The sequence below is a fragment of the Ursus arctos genome, unplaced genomic scaffold (assembly GCF_023065955.2).
Source record: "Ursus arctos isolate Adak ecotype North America unplaced genomic scaffold, UrsArc2.0 scaffold_3, whole genome shotgun sequence".
Lineage (NCBI taxonomy): Eukaryota > Metazoa > Chordata > Mammalia > Carnivora > Ursidae > Ursus > Ursus arctos.
In genome coordinates this window covers 15,840,074-15,857,280 of record NW_026622985.1, presented here as the reverse complement: position 1 = coordinate 15,857,280, position 17,207 = coordinate 15,840,074, and the positions used below count along the sequence as shown (strand labels likewise).

General features: G+C 43.2%; 1 protein-coding gene across 2 annotated transcripts in view; it reads right to left on the bottom strand.

Annotated features, from left to right (window-relative positions):
- SLC26A3 (solute carrier family 26 member 3) overlaps positions 1-16,238 on the bottom strand; it is a 34,602-nt gene extending 18,364 nt beyond the window's left edge. For both annotated transcript variants that reach the window (XM_048212891.2, XM_057304060.1), the window contains exons 1-8: positions 16,131-16,238; positions 8,006-8,223; positions 7,282-7,421; positions 5,972-6,082; positions 5,539-5,711; positions 3,900-4,064; positions 1,989-2,141; positions 1,522-1,604 (exon numbers count right to left, since the gene is read on the bottom strand). In XM_048212891.2, coding sequence (XP_048068848.1) covers positions 1,522-1,604; positions 1,989-2,141; positions 3,900-4,064; positions 5,539-5,711; positions 5,972-6,082; positions 7,282-7,421; positions 8,006-8,136 — 956 coding nt within the window. In that variant the 5' untranslated portion in view covers positions 8,137-8,223; positions 16,131-16,238. The remainder of the gene's footprint in view (positions 1-1,521; positions 1,605-1,988; positions 2,142-3,899; positions 4,065-5,538; positions 5,712-5,971; positions 6,083-7,281; positions 7,422-8,005; positions 8,224-16,130) is intronic.
- Between the last annotated feature and the right edge of the window lie 969 nt (positions 16,239-17,207).

The following is a 17,207-nucleotide window of genomic DNA, read 5'->3' as shown; positions in this document are numbered from 1 at the left end:
ACAAAAAATAAATAAAATGCCCAATCATCATCCAGAAAAAACTGGAGTGGAAAAAGCATGTAAAGAGCTTAGTACCTCATTTAGATGCTAAATTGGTAATCAAGCAGTGTGAACGCTCACTGTCGGACAGACTCTTAAGCATGCGCGTCACACGTATGAACACACTTAATCTTTACAAGAATCCAATGTGATAGCTACTATTTTTAGCCTCATTTTTACAGCCAAGGACATGGAGGCATAGAATTTAGTTATTTGCCCCCAATCAAGAAGTGACTCAGAAGTTAATCCTAGGCACTCTGCCTCTAGAGCAGCTGAGCGGGCTTACCAGGCTACCCGGCCTCTCTGTCTAGTGTAATGATTAATAAATTTGAGTTACTCCTTCCCCCGCCCCACAAACACTGTGGAGGGAGGTCCGTTGACATTCAAGATTTATTTAGTAAGAAAAGTCGTGAAGATTGTAACTCAATGACCTCGTTTATGTTTTATTTCCAAAATCCTTTCTAGCAAGATCCTCTTTAATTTTGTATCTACCTATCTATGTCTATCAGTCTAGGTAGTTTATATCTAAGACTTTTCAATAAAGTTTAATCACTCATAAGTTGCAGGGTGGAGAGAAACCCCAGAAATAGCCTTCAGTTTCAGTTTAATTGCTACTTAAAAATCTTTTAAATGAAAAGCAGTGCTCGAGGCTCATTAAGTGTAACAAATGAATGTCTGGTGCTAAAAATAGTTTTTGCATACATTTGCTTTTTTAAAAAAACTGGTTATTTTAAAGTCAACAATGCATATAAATGCTGATTCCTGGAATTCTCCAACACTCCTTAAGCACGTAGGGAGGGAGATCGGTCTTTTGTTTGTGTTTTGTTGGTTGGTTGGTTTTAAACAGGAACACAACCTGTCCTTGGTAAGCAAATCAGAGGAAACTGATGCTCTGGTCAGAGGGCAGAGAGAAGAAAGCACAAAACTGGATCTCTCTTCTCAATCCAATAAAGGCAATGCAATCAATGCATTTTCAAAGTCCTTGTATGAACTGGGCCTGCCATCCTTCCACAGGGTTCAGTGTTGCTCTGGCCTTGTTTTGAATTGGATCACGAGAAAGGACAGAGTGTGCCTATCGGGATGGCTCAAGCCATGGGCTACAGGTATTCCTTCTGTGTCTCTTTTGAACTGTCAGAACTTGGCTCTAGTCACCTCCAACTGCCTATTGTTTATAGTAATCTATGGACAAGGAAATCTGGTTTCATTTGGTTCCTTTGTATGAGAAGCAGGTTTAATTTGCCTATTTTTTTGTTCTTTTACTTTGCTCCATTCTTCCCTGCGTGTGAATCCCTGCTCAACTGGTTTGTGAGTTCTTCCACCAGGACTGACTTTCTGATATTAAGAACTGCAGAGACTTTCTGGCACCTTCCTCAGGGAGGGACGTTTCTGCTCTGGATGAACACCTTTTGGCTGGCAGTCCTCCCAACTGACTGCTCCCTCTCTAGTCAGTGCTTGGAGATGCCCCATAAAAGACACACTTACCCTCTGTTCATCTCCCCAACCACAGCCACGTCAAACCTGTTTTTGAAGTCAAAACCATAGGATACACCGGTTGCGATCACAGTCTGCAAAGTTTCAAATTGCCCAAGTTAGAAACAGGAGAGAGAACTCACAGTCTTCTTAGATCAGAATCTCTAGCCCAGGCTCTGCTGCTTTAAAAAAGTCCTGAGGCAATTCTTCCGAGCCACCAGAGGGAAGACCCGCAGCTCTGATGCGCCTGCCGGCCTCTCTGAGGCTTTGCTCTGCGCCGTCCTCGTCTCGCACGGAGAGAATGAACCCCAAATCACAAAAGGAAGCCATGAATTTGGAACGAAGAGAAAAACCATACTAAATTTGACACCCAGAAACTGTAGAGGTAGCTTCTGCCCCACTAAAACCTCCTGAAGGTTTTCTACATAAAAACAGGAGACTAATGAATGAGGAAAGAAAGTCTTAAGACGATCAGTTACCATGATGAGTTCAATTGGGATGGGCACTGGGAGTTTGGCTTTGTAGCGCTGATTCATTTCTTTCACCACAAATACAATCAGTAGGATAATCAAGGAGGTCACAAGGTCTGCAATATTAGTCTTCTCTAATTGTGTGAATACGGAGTTCAGTACCTAAAATTATAAAAGTGAAAAACAGCCAAGTGCTATATTTTTTCTTCCTTTTTAAGAATCTTTTCTTATTTTTATTTTTTATGACCTTTTTAAAAATTTGAGTATAGTTGACACACAGCATCCGTTTCTGGTGTACAATAGAGTGATTCAGCATCTCTGTTACAATGTCATTGACTATATCCCTACGCTGGGCCTTCATTCCCGGGACTTATTCATTCTATAACTGGACTGTATCCCCCCGCTCTCTGCACCTACTTGGCCCAAACCCCCACCCCCCACCCCTCTGGCAACCATCAGCTTGTTCTCTGTATTTATAGGTTCCAATTCTGCTTTTTGTGTATTTGTTCATTTGTTTTGTTTCTTTCCCAAGTGCTGTATCGACGTATAATTTGGATGTAATATTCGATTATTTCCAAACAGATTAAAAAAACATTGAGGCAAGAAGGACTGGCGTGGATGGAAGGGTGATTCTCTGTTCTGCCCACGTTAACCATGAATGAGTAATTGTAGCCACTAGCATGGGGATACGAGAAGGGTAAGTTAGCACAGCGTCGGCACCACACTGCTATAGGGATGCTTGGGGCATTTTTGCTGGGAATCTCTTTGGCTGGTGTCAAAATTCCCTGGATACTTTTCACATTTTTACAACTGGTCTCGTCTGCTCTTAGGTCTTATGGGCCATTATTTTATAATCAGCATCATTGTTGTATCCAGGGAATAACCTCTGCTCCCCAATAGTTTTCTTAGCTTGTACCCCCTTCATTCCTGGGCTTTTTTTTTTTTTTTTTTCTTCTTAAGGTTAAGACCCTTCACATTTCTTAGTTAACTGTCTGGGACACTTTTGGAAACTCGGTTCCTGGCTAATGGTGCATTGTGCGTGATCTTAATTTTTGAAGCCAGTTGGATTCCATATCCGTGGGATCCAGAGAGCCCAAGCAAGCCCAAACTAGATCCCAAATTGCTCCTCGAACACTCCACTTGTAGACGAGCCCTGGATGGGAGTGAGGGAGTGTTGGTTCCGATATGGAGCAAACTCTGTCTCAGCTCCTGAAGACTGTCTTGATAGAAGCACCAATAAGCCCGAAGCTCATAAAAGGAAGGAGACAACAAAGATCAGGGTGGAAATGCATGAAAGCGAGACTAAAAGGACAATAGGAAAGATCAGCAGAGCTAAGAGCTGATTTGGGGGAAAAGATAAATAAAACAGGAAAACCTTTAGCTAGACTCAGCAAGACAAAAAGAGAGAGCTCCAAGTCAGAAGTGCTACTCACACTGTCCTATCTACATATTGGCTAATTTCCTTTTCCTTTTAAACGGGGACGTGTAAAAGAGTCCAAAGAACCTCCATTTTGAAAAGAACAAGACCTACTTTTTAAACATAGTGAAACATTATCACTCAGCACATTTCTTTCAAAATAAGATTTTGAGGACATTTTTAAATCGTGGGACAAAATATTAAAGACTTTAATAATGAACTTAGTTTTTTTTTTCTTTTAAGTAACACTCAAGAGTCGAATCTCAGAGACGTGGTACTTGATTTGTGGTTTTCATGTTAGTGTAATGGTAGATGTGGTTTGATATTCAGTGCTCTTCCCTTGGCCACTAATTTTTTCTTAATGTGACTAAATTTCACAACCTGTTGGTTTCTTGGGAGTTGTCTGGAAGCCCCACATCGAAGGCACGGAAGGAACGCTCTCCCAGAAACAGGATAGTACATTTCATGTATTTCACTATTTTTGAGGCAAAAGGACTACTTACTTTGAAAATTGAAAATGGATCACTGTATGCTGGGACCGTCAGCTGAAGCATGAATTTGAGCTGAGAAACCAGGACATGCACGGCCGCAGCTGTGGTGAAGCCGCTGATGAGGGATTCCGATAGATAGATCACCACGAATCCGAACCGCAGGACCCCCATGAGCAACTAGAAAGAGAAGGGCAAAGGCCTTTGGTAGTGTAGGTCACAGGTGCCCCTCAGCCACTAGAGAACCAGCATCGGAAATGATTCAAAATGTAAAGGTTTAGCCTCTATGTAAATGAAGAAGCAGGTGTCCTTGCCTCCCGGAGCACTTCGGGTTCGGGGTTCCTCCTTCTCCCTCCTCCCCCATCCTACCCCCAAGGGGGAATGTCACAGAGTATTCACAGAGCATGTACGTCTGGTACATGCTGAGAAGTACCAGGCTTCTTCCTCCACCCACCCCTTTTTAAGGGGCCGTATCTTTAGAAGATTCACCCATATACCTTTCCTAGCAGAATCCTGTCCAGCATCAGCCCTCATAAATTTTCCCATGGTATTTTAAGTGGCTTGCCTGCTGCTGCGGCATTCATGGTGGGCATCCACTCTTACGCCCTCAAACAAGTTGCCTGACTTTCATAAGAAGTACACAACTGCGGGGCCGCCTGGGTGGCTCAGTCGTTAAGCATCTGCCCTATCCAGAGTGCTGGGATCAAGCCCCGCATCGGGCTCTCTGCTCCCTGGGAGCCTGCTTCTTCCTCTCCCACTCTCCCTGCTTGTGTTCCCTCCCTCACTGGCTGTCTCTCTTCCTGTCAAATAAATAAATTAAAAAATATATATATTAAAAAGAAGTACACAACTGTGTACGGAGCCTCCAAAGTGCTCGGTTTTAACCAGGGGCTAAAGTTGTTCGTTCCCCCAAAGCCTCGGTATTTTGCAGTAAAGTGCACAGACAGATTCTCCTTCCCTTGGATCCCTGGATTGCCTTTCCATTTGTGTCTCTGGAAGCAGCCGGAGCTGTGGACATGCAAATGTGCTAGATTCAGAAAAGAACCGGCCATGTTGTCTGCCAGTTGGGTACACCACTAATGTCCTTGTTTAAACTCACTTTCTCTTTCTTTAAGGACTGGTCTTAACCAATAATATTACTAATCAGAGACTCAGCCAACATCTTGAAGAATCCATGCCACTTTCACTATCCACTATTCAGCAACGGAGCCGGGGTGTGGTTTGGGAGGGAGGCTTTAGCCCCTCCAGAATCCTCTTCAGCTTTCCTGAAATCTTTGGTATGGCCAGTTCAAAGTGCTCAACCCCAAATCCCTCCAACTCAATTACAGCCCCTGAGGAATCAGAAAGAAAAAAGTTCCAACGATGCCAGTGTCACTATTACTTAAATTAGGTATTTCACTCCTCACCACTGGGGCCTCTCTCTCCCCATTTTCCCTTCTCTCTAGACCTGCATTCACTCATCTTTGCAATGTGGACCTGCTCCTTCACTTCGGGTTGGGGGGAGGGGCCCTTCTCCTTTCCCACGGGCTACTGAGAAAGGAATGAAAGCCAAGGGAAGAGGAGGAGGGGTGGCAGGAAGGAGACAGAAGAGAAAGATGTGTACCAGTGAGGACAAGCAGCCCGGGGAGGGCCGATTGCACGAGAAAACGCTCACCTGAATGATTCCGGAAAGGACTGTGACCGTGGCAGCCACCATCACCTTATACTCGTCTGTTGAGGAATCATTACTTATTGAGCTGTTAGAGATTTCCACAGTGGTTGTACTCTCCGATGGGCTTAATTTCGCAACAACTGCTCCCACCATCATACTCAGAACCGGAAATGGACCTAATTAACAGAGAATGCACTGTAGTCAATATAGGGGTCCCTAAAGCTCAGGTGTCTTTCAACCATAATGTAGCGGATAAAAAGACTGCCAGCTGTTCTGCCCTCCTTCTCCACTCCCCCCACCCCCCAGTCCCAATTCTTACAAGAAACTATGACTGCTGTCCTGGATTATGCACAATTAGAATTGATTCAGCGTGTGGCAAATGGAGTTAATAAAGAAAAAGCCATGTGAGCACTAATTAGCCCACAAATTCACTTACCCACAGATATGTGTTTAGAAGTGCCCAAGAAAAAGTAGACTAGAACTGGGAAAAAGGCTGCATATAATCCATAGCTTGGGGGGACGGTGACCAGTAGAGCAAATGCTAAACCTGTAAATACAGAAGCATCAGGGTCCTTATTTCATGCAAGGGGAATCACAAAAGTCCTCATTAAGTTCTTCCAGTGTTTCAGATTGTACCTTAAAAATCATTTACTCTATTAACTCAAATAGATCAAAGATGTAAATGCGGGAGCTAAAACTATAAAACTTTTAGAAGAAAACATACGTGTAAGTCTTTGTGACCTCTGATTAGGCAATGGTTTCTTAGAACAGACACCTACAGCCTAAGCAACCAAATTAAACACAGATAAATTGAGCTCCGTCAAAATGTTACAACATGTGCTTCAAAGGTTACTATCAAGAAAGTGAAATGATGACCCACAGAAGGGGAGAAATGATTTGCAAATTGTATCTTGGATAAGGGTCTAGTATCCAGAATATATAAAGAACCCTTGCAACTCAACAAGAAAAAGAACTTAATTTTAAAATGTGCAAAAGATCCATTTTTCCACGGATATACAAATAGCCAGTGAGCACATGAAAAGATGTTCAACATTATTAGTCATCAGGGAAATCAAAATCAAAACCACAATGAGATACTATTTCAGACTCACAAGGATGGCCAAAATAAGGAAGGCAGATAATAACAAGTGGTCACAAGGATGTGGAAAAATTTGAACCCTTGTATGTCGCTAGTGGGTTACCATGTGACAGCAATCACACTCCTAGGTATATACTCACGAGAACTGAAACCTAGGTTCACACGAGAACTTGTACACAAGCGTTCATAACAACATTACTCCTAATAGCCACAAAATGTTAACAACCCAAATGTCCATTGATGGATGAAGTGTGGTCTATCCATACCGTAGAATATTAGCCATCATGCAAAGAGGCAAATTACCCTCACATGCTACAACATGGATGAACCTTGAAAACCTGGTGTCACGTGGAAGAAACCAGACACAAAGCACCACATATTCTGTGATTCTGTTTTATATGAAATGCCCAGAATTGGCAAATCAATAGAGACAGAAATTCATTGCCAGGGAGATGGTTGGATGTAATGGAAAGTGACTCCAAATGGACAGGAGGGTTTGAGAATGGTGCTGGTGGTTAAAATGTTCTGGAATTAGATAATGGTGATGGTTGCACAACCTTGGGAATATATCAAAGAACACTGAATTTTATACTTGGAAAGGATGAATTCTCTGACATATCAATTACCTCTCAATTAAAAAAAGTTACCTTGTAGTACAGCTACCAGCCCTGTGCTGATCCCAGAAACAATGTCACTGAGTAGCCATTCCTTTATCTGGTAGGCTGGTAACCAAGATGCTATGGGGAACAAAGACAGGGCAATCTTCTTGGCCTTCTGTGAGGAACAGCTGAAAACATTGAAAGCCATGCTTAGTTAATTCATATCCAGTTGTAACTTTGGCACCTAATTGTAGTGGAAAATTTGTAAAGATGATACTATCTTCATAATGAACCACCCCACCTTTCCCACTAACACTCGCCTCCTTACCCAGATTGACTGCTCCCCTGGTCATCACCAAAGGATTTTCTTTTCTTTTCTTTTCTTTTCTTTTCTTTTCTTTTCTTTTCTTTTCTTTTCTTTCTTTCTTTCTTTCTTTCTTTCTTTCTTTCTTTCTTTCTTTCAGAAAAATGCTGCGTTTCTTTAGCTATAGTAGAGCTTATCTGTCATCTTCAGCTTGGATTTTACAACATTTCAGTTGAGAACTTTCCTCCACCCTAATTTCTGAGTGCTCGGATATGGAGAGATTGTGTTGAGAGCTGAGATGGTGTTCATTTTAGAGATTCCCCTTCCAGCTCTGGCAGGGAGTAGGTTTGGAAACGAAAGATAAGAAGCTGCTGAAGGCGATGGGCTAAAGCCAGAAAGGAGAGCTTGGAAAATTTGAAGAAAGTGCTTCTCTTATTCCTCATACCAGTACCTTAAAAAATATCTTACCTGCAACACACTTTGAGATGATCCAGGAAGGTCTTATGATATCTCTGTTTCTTCTTATGTTCTTCCCCGAAAGCATTTGCAGAATACACTGGCCTGGCTACGACGTACTGGTTCCCAATGGGTTCAATCATTTTGCTTTCTCTGACGGCTGCGTTAAGAGGAAGACCTTTGGAACTATGTGGCAAACCCTTCTTCTTGCCTTTAGCAGGTTCAAATGCCTGAAACCAAACAGAGCTTGCTTCTTAAATAACTCGGAGATAATGTGATGCAATTTACAGATGAGTGATCTCTGAACTGAATGTTACCACCTTTTGAGATCAAAAGAGGCAGGATTAAGGGACCGAGATTGTGTTTTGAGACAGCGAAATCACTTTTTACTCTAAGGAGCTGGACATCGCTCCTTTGGGTAACTAAACAAGGGCTTTTATTATTTATTCCTAAAAGATCATCAAAAAGCAATAGAAATTGACTCAGTTTACTCATCAGTGAGTGCATTTTTTTTTATTTGTAAGGTGAGATATCATCAAGAAAAGAATTCACTTAAATTTTTTTTTCTTAGAAACATTTCCAAGGTTATGGCATTAGAGTCCTGGGACAGATTAGATTTAAAATTTACTTGTTGCCCTTTCATTGAGGTCAAGACTGTTCTGTGTCCCCAGCAGAATTTTTGTAAGACCCACGAAATGCTCAAAATTTGTGAAATTCAAGGCTATTGTCCATTTATTTTTCTATTGTTTCTAGAAGAGTTTTCCAGTGAACAGTTGAGGAAACTGTTGCACAAAGTATTACTTGGTTACTTAGCTCACTGAAAATCTCAGGCCATTTGCTTAACCTCTCTGAGCCTCATCTATATAATTGAGCTAGTAAGACTCAAGTTTCAAGGTATTAATGTAGAATAAATGCGAATGATTTCAAAGCATAGCGTGGCACCTGCGCACTGGAGACTTTCGCTAAGTGATAGTTCACATCCTAACTATTTGCATTTCCTGTGTCAGATGTTTACATTTTTTTGTTCTTATCTCAGTCCTGTGTCTGTTATGCTTAAGAGATCAATTTTGCAAAATCTTGGAATGCACATTACCTGTTCAGCCCTCAGGGCTTTTAAAGGCACTTACATTCTTATTATTGTCCTCTTCTTACAAAATGACAAAATAATAGCACACCCGTTCCCCCCCCAAAAAAATCCGAGTTCTTTTCCTCAGGACATAGAGCTAGTAGAGTGTAACAAACACAACTTCTGTTTCCAGATTTCTTTGCTGTTCCTTCCTCTGTTGTCCGACGGGAATGTTAAGTGAAGACCAGTCAAGCTGTCAGCATTTCCCCCTCTAACCTCGTTTCTGTACTACCACTCACAATACCCAGAGTTCTGTTCCCTGACCTCAATCACAGTTATTAATTGAATGATCTCAAAGTAGATTGTACCTGTTACACGGTGCTCTCTCACAGCTCAAGGGATTTCCAGCCTGTTTGCAGAGCCCAAGTTATAACCAGAAATTAGATGCTGGCCTCAATTTGTCCCATCGGTCCTGTCTGTGACCACCCATTTCTCTCCCCCCCCCCCAGTTCCCTCTCCTCTGAAGTCCTCTCTACTCATCTTCTCTGACCACAGTGGAGTGCTCCTGCCCCGCCCTCTGGCTTGACCTCCAGAATTTGGGGTGCTCTTGAGCTTCGTTATGACTGTTGGACCCCCTCTGTTCTTTCTGAGTCTCCTGTCACCCCGACAAGCTGCTTGTTTTCCCTGCTTCTTCTCTAGGCCGTTGCTCATCCCTCCACCCCGGGTTCCAAGTGTCAAATCTCAGCAACTGTACGGTACTCCTCCTTGTCAGAAGAACGTTCATGAAGAAGAACCGGCTTGGCTCACTCGCTGCTGTGCATAGCACGGATTTTTGTCCTTATTTGCCAATTACCAACAAAACACTTAAGAGCTAATCCCTGTCAATGACTCTTGACACCTTAGATCTCTTGCAGAGGCTGTCCAGAGTGTCTTCCAAGAACAGCTTTCATCCTGTGAGGTTCCCGACCTAAGCCGACCTGAGCATGAAGAAGACTCACGCACTGTGCGCTCACTCCTGTCTGATGCTACCAGGGACAGAAAAAAAGAGAGGCCACTATTCTGTTGCTTTACTCATATTTTCACCAAGTTGCTCAGAAAAACTCATTAGCTCTTTCTTACGAAAGTACTTCTTTTCTTCCTTTTGCTGTTGTGTGTTTTTTCTCTGCTAAGGCATGGTTTGGGGGTTTTTTTGCCAGTGACAATGATGGCAGAAATCACTCCGTTTTGCTTTGCTTCCTTCCCTGAGGATGACCTTGGGTGGCCCTTAGTGGGTTCCTATCATACGTCCAGCTGGATCGAGGGCCTGGGCCCCTGCCATTCTGCCCTGGATTGGAAAATGCCTCCTCCTCACCTCTCCCCCCCACAAGCACTACAAGGGGAGTGCTCAAGGTCAGGAATCAGGACGGATTAAGAAATCTTTTCAAGGGGCGCCTGGGTGACTCAGTTGGTTAAGACTTTGACTCTCTTGGTTTAGGCTCAGGTCATGATCTCAGGGTTGTGGGTTTGAGCCCCACGTGGGGCTCCTGGCTGGGCATGGAGACTGCTTAAGATTCTCTCTCTCCCTTTCCCTCTGCGCCTCCCTCACAACCCCCCACCCCGCCCTGGTTCTTGAGGGCACTCTCTCAAAAAAAAACAACTTTCCAGAATTTAGAGAAAGAGCCATTGAGGGCCACATTCCAGTCTTGTGGTTTATTTTCTTACTGCCACCCTTGCTCCCAAATGGGCTGTCTCCTGTTCCACGCTCAGCTCAGCACGTGATGTGAGCCCCTCAGTCCACACCGCAGGGTGCCTCTGCCCAGGGGAGCCCCAGACGGTGATAAATCCGTGCGTTCTCCATGTCAGCATCTCCGGGAGTCTTCAGTATGATCTATGTTAGTTAGGAATTCAAAAGCAATTGGCCTAATCTTTTTTTTTTTTTTACCTGAACAAATTACCTTCCCCCAGAAATTCTTGAAAACATTTTTCTTGGTTCCTAGAATTGCAATTCCAGTCTCAAGTATGACACCCATATTCACATATGCCTTTTCATGTTCTGACGTATCTGCATGCCTCAGATTTCTCTCTGGGTTTCTTAGGGTGTCAGTGGCTCTTAGGGGATTAAAATTTATTCTCAGACATCTTTCCTCCTAGTAATTCTAGAACTCAAAGTCTCGTTTGTATACATTTCCACTATTGTTTCCTTTTCTATGGTGTGTTCTTTTAAATTTTTTTGGCTTTTATGATGTATATATACACAGACACAGACACAGTCACATATGCACACGTATACCCGCATACTTTGGTCCTAGGACTAGTCATATACACTTGTCTTTCTCTCTCTTTCTCTTTTTTTTTTTTTTTTTCTGAACAGAGATTTAATTCCGGGATTGATTTCTGAAGTCCAGGGTGTTTTTTTTTTTTCAATTTAACTATTCTGGTTTATGAATAACTTTTTGATATTTCTAGTGATTAGGGATGGTCATAGGCATTACCCCCCCCAAACCCCACGCCCAGTCCCGCCCATCTCCAACCCGCTGCCAGGCACCAAGTATCACTGCCTGTCCTCCAGTAACCCGAGCACCTCCACTCTGCCTGCCCCCTCCACGGAGAAGTGTCTAACAGCCTTGACTTTGCCACTCCTCGGCATTTCTCTATTCAGTGTTCTCGTCTCTCAGAGGGGCCGCCCTTTCTGCTAGGAAACAGCTAATTTGAACCCAGGTGCTCCGAAGCAATGCTAGTATTTTTCGTTAATTAGTGCTAATTTGAAACCAGGAGGCAAGCGGGCACGCGGAGCATCTCCCAGGCGCTCCCCAGGTCGCGGTGGATGCCTCTACCACTGTGCCACAAGGTGGGCGCCCAATGACTCCACCCTTCAGTAGGGTCTCCCAATATCCCTGTGCCAGTCCGTGGAAAACCGGAGGAATCCAGCCCTATTTCGTGACTTGCTCTTTGGAAAACAGGGAACACAGCTGTGTCTTGATAGCTGTATTTATGGGAGGGGGGGAGAAACGAGCAGAATATTTGCTCCAGTGAGCACCGTAAGAGGGCCCCAAACCGAGAGCCAAAGATGAACCAGAAAGTGAGGGCGTGTAAAGCCCCGCATTGTGGTTGGTGTCAAACTGGAGGAACGCGGGGGGACGGCGGCCCCAGAGCTGGAAAAGGCCACGATGGCGGCGATCAGGAGTAAGTGGGCTCCACGTGGGTGGGAGGGAGGAGGATCTGGGCTGATGTGGATAAAGGGAGGTCAGAGGGGTCAGAGGCTCGGGCAGCCAAGGATTTCTAGTTAAAGCTGTGATTTCTGTGTGCTTCAGCCATGTTTGCAACCCAGCAGGCTAATTAAGGAAGCTGTATTATAAATCGGATCCTAGAGCTATTTCTTCGGGAGAAATCAATGGGTCTGTTAACATTTTGAACATGAAAAGTGGCCCTGCTTTTCCCTATTTTTTAGTGATGATCTTTTGAAAGCTATCGGCAACTCACAAACCCTTCCAGATTGTTTGTGAAGCCGGAGTTGTTCCCCGGAGAGAGGAGATAAAGTGACATAGAAAACAGTTAAAGGTGATGGGACGAGAGTGGGGATCCCAAGGGCGTGGAGCGGTTCCCCCAGAGAGTCTCAAGGCAAGATGCCCAAAGGAAAAGGTTTGGAATTTTTTTTTGCCAAAATAATATGGATAATTCATACAACTCTAGTTCTATGTCCAGAACATAACGTGTCTTGCATTGCTTGCTCAAGAAGTTTATGTGACTTATTTAATTTATAATGGTCTCTTTTTTTTTTTTTATAATTTTTTAAGTTTATTTATTGGGGCGCCTGGGTGGCTCAGTCAGTTGGGCGTCTGCCTTCGTCTCTGGTCGTTAACTCTGGGTCCTGCGATTGAGCCCCGCATCGGGCTCCCTGCTCAGCAGGGAGTTTGCTTCTCCCTCTCCCTCTCTCTCTGCCTCCCTATCATGCTCACTCTCTATCTCTCTCAAATAAATAAATATAATTTTTCCAAAAAAATCAAGTTTATTTATGTAAGTAATCTCTACACCCGACGTGGGGCTCAAACTCACGACCCTGAGATCAAGAGTTGCATGTTTCACTGACTAAGCCAGCCAGGCTCTCCTATAGTAGGTCTTTTAACATCTTCTAGGAATTTCGCTTTAGCTTGATCTTAGTTCAGGCACTAAACGTTGTTGTTGTTGTTGTTGACAATTCTTTTTATTCACAACTATTATTATTGGTCAAACTGCTGAAAAACTAAGTCAAATCTAATGTAGTTAAGAGATGCAGTGGGGAAAAGTGAGATCTGGCTGCTAAGTAGACCCGGCTTCGTCAGTGCTTAACTGTGTTGCTATGGGCAAGCCCTCCAAGCTTTTGTTTACCTAGTGGTAGAAGGGGACGCCATTACCTTCCCTGTCGGGCTGTTGTCAAGAGACTTCTTAGCCTTAATTGCGGAGGTAATGGCCTCAGGACTGAGTTTATATTGACTGTGTATATTGACCATTTACAACTGTGTTTGACAGAAGTCTACTGTAACCTGTCTGAAAACATTACTGCTACCAACTTTTCTATGACTTCATGTCTACTCTGCATTTGCCCAGAATGACCAGGTTTCCACTCTCACTGGTTTATTTTGACATAATTTGAAAGCACACACCTATCTAAACTTCATAGCATGGTGCACGAGGGCCCTTCACAAATTGGCTCTGGCCCATCTCACAAGCTTCTCAACTTCTCCTTCCATGTTTCCCATCTCCATGTTTTCAAGAATGTTGTTTCTTTTATCTGTGTTCTCTTCCGATGCGGGGTGAGTTCCAATTCATCCTTAAAAATACTCAGCTGTCCTTGATCGTCAATTCATTCCTCCTTTCCTTTGGCGAGCATTTATTGGCCTATTGTCAGGAACTCTGTCTCTAACATAGTTGTATAAGATTAGAAGATGTGGGCAAAGCCTTCATGGAATCCCCGAGAAAGAGTTAATCATTCCCTTCTGGTACATACTTTGTACGTCTTTCTATACCATAGTGTACTGTGCTATCATTATGTGTTTACAGGTTTCTCTCCCCAGTAAGATTCAGTTTCCCAAAGGTAAGGCCCAAAGCTTAATCATTTTTTCCCTTTGCTTAGGATACAACATATAATTGTTGCCCCCAAAGGTTTGTTTCAATAAACTGGACTGTGAACGAAAGATACAAATGGTAAATGATGTACTCCAAACTCCAAAGTTTATATATGTGTGTGTGTGTGTGTGTGTGTGTGTGTGTATGCAGGGGAGTGTCCAAAGTGATTGGCACAGATAACAAATTGGAAGAAGAAGGGCCATGACTGTGGGTTAGAGTTGAGGAAGTTTTCATGAAGCAACTGTGGGTCTTAAGTTAGACCTGAAAGTACAGATCAATTCAGGAGAGATGATGGAAAAGCAGCAGGGAACGAGCAAATCATGTTCAAAGGATAGTGATCCACAAACTGGAACAGAAGACTTTGTTGGCCAAATAGCTACACTGTTAGAGAAATGTGAAAATATGCCTCAGCAAGGAGTTTCGGACCCAGTGGGCTACAGAAGAATAGGGAGGATTCCTGGACTTTCTATAAAGGCTTTGTAGGTTTTTAAGTACTTTTGTTTTTTTTTTTTTTTTTTTTTTTTTGTCCTATGAAGTGGGCAGAGAAGGTAGACCTGATTATCACCCATTTACAGATGGAGAAACTGAGAGCTAGGAAGATCCATGACTTTTCTAAGTCTCACAGCTAGCAAGCGACAGAGACAGGACAGGAAGCCAGGTCTTGTGAGTGATTGTCTCTGAAGCACACTCATTTCTGCCATGTTGATGTGGGGGGCCCATTAGCCCTAACCCCCAAGAGAGTCAAAGCCAGCGAGCAGAGATCCAGCTGAGGGACTTGAGCATGGAGCCCCTCCCCCCATGTCCCTACTTTCAGTGTCAGAGATGCAAAATCCAGAGCTTGGGTAGCTGGAGTTCAATCTCCTTGAAATGAACTGGTTTATTTTACACTTGGTTCTCCAGCAAAGTGAAACAGAGGCTAGAGGAGGCTCTTCTTTTCTCTGTTTGGGGAACCAAAGACCCTCCTTATGGAGAGAAGTGGGACTAAGTTCTTCTTATTTAGCCTAGTAAAAAAAAATTCCATTCTCATTTTGTGAACTGTTTCATTTCTTAGTTGAATATGAGCTGGTTAGTAGATACTGACACAGTGGCTAATTTCCCTATATCCTCATTCACTTATCCCGACTGAGGAGGCAAGGTGTGTACAACTTGTTTCTGAAACCAAATAGTTGCCTCCTAATTTCTCAACAGGACTGATCTTTGTGTGGCTTTCACTATACTGTTTCTCTGAATGACAATTTTATTTGGGAAAAGAGAATTATTTAGTCAAATAATTTAATTCAGTGTTTCTCACTTGCATATTTAAAGACTGTCGTGTGACCTTTTCCTGACATTTTAGAGAATGAAATAAAATTTATCTTGTGAGGACTGATAATCCAGAAGATAATTACCCCCGCACGGTACATTACTCGTGGCATATGGCACTCTGCTACTTTCCGATGACAATTTTCTTCCCTCTCTCTCTTCGTTTTTCACTCTCTGTCCTACTTACTTTCTATTCCCTCTTCTCTTCCCCCACCCCTTCCCTTCTTGGACTTTCTGGGATGTCTGGCAGATAAATCCCTCATCTCTGGACTGAAAGGCCTTTCTCAACACCTTCTAACAGATGACTCTATCTCCTAGAAAAACCTTTCGTAAAAGCTTGCTTCATTTGCCAACCTCCAGAACAGATGGTCTACCTATAAAGTCAGATTTGGGTCTGGAATTAAAGGAATTACGTGAATCATTAAAGCAAAACCTCATCTATTGTTGAAGAAGCTGTTTACAGCTTCACAATGCATACAACAATTTATTTGGTCAAATCCAAGTCTACTCAAATATTTGCTTCCCATCGCTAGGGCTCTGGGCATACATTTTAAACCCATTGTTAGTGGACTCATTCATTCCTGCTCCTGCAACCCTAACTTCTAAATGGGTTTTGATCAGAAAATATACCATTCGCAAGAACTAGAAGAGCAGTTTGAGTAACATGATCGTAAATTTGGTTCCTACCTGGTACGCGCTCAATGAGGCACTTGAGCGCCAGCAGCAGATTTCTGAGATCAAGTAGTCCCGTTGTCAGTAGTGTCCATCCACTTAGTTCTATAGGCTCTGACTGCATCCATATGTATGGGGATGTCTATATGTAGGTTATAGAAGGCAGTGGGGAAATTACCTTTCTGTCAGCTTTAATAATTAACTTTCATTAACTTTTACAACAATGGAAAGCCTCCAATGTGGTCTTGACCTTTGAGACTCCGATCAGTTAGACGGGATGGTGACAACAGCTTCCTCAAGTTCCTTGTGAGATTATACCACTCATTGCACTTGCGTTTGTGTGTGGGTGTGTGTGTTTCATTGGTTTGCAGAGATTTACACAGAGAGGTGCACATGGAAGTTAAAAAAAAAAAATCCCTTCAAGTGTTACGTCCCTGATGTTCTACCTGCCAATTTAGAAGGGAGCTCCCAGTGACTTTCAGATCCCCAACCCCAGAGCTCTAGAGCCACATATTTAATGCCTATCCATCCTCTCCGCTTGGATGCCCCATAGGCATCTCAAACTCTGAGCTCTTGATCTTTCCTCCCCAGTTGGCTTCGTCTCTACTCTTCCCCATTCCGGTAAAGAGCACCCCCTGTACTCATGTCAGAAACCTGCTGCAAACACTCTTCTCTTGCAAACACTCTCTTTACCTCCAGCCAATCTATCAGCATCAAGGCCTGTTGAGTCGACCTCCAAAATATATCACAAAGCCATTGTTTTCCACCCCTACGTGCCTCCCTAGCTTAAACCACTGCCAGAGCCTCATGCAGCACTCCTTGCTTGCTCTCAGGCCTCTCGGTCTCTTTGCCACCCATCGTCGTGATCTTTTCCTGCTAGACTCTTCATGGAGCTAATAATTATCCTTAAGATAAAAGGTCTTCCAAGCAGGGACCTTGGACTGTCTTAATGACTAGTACAGCCCCAGTAGCTAGGATGAATCTATCACAGAACTGGTTGAATGAGACTTAAGTGAATGAATTGATTTGATACAAGACACTTCCAAAAGATTCTGGCAAGTCCCTAGAGTTTGTTCTGAATTAATCTAACCT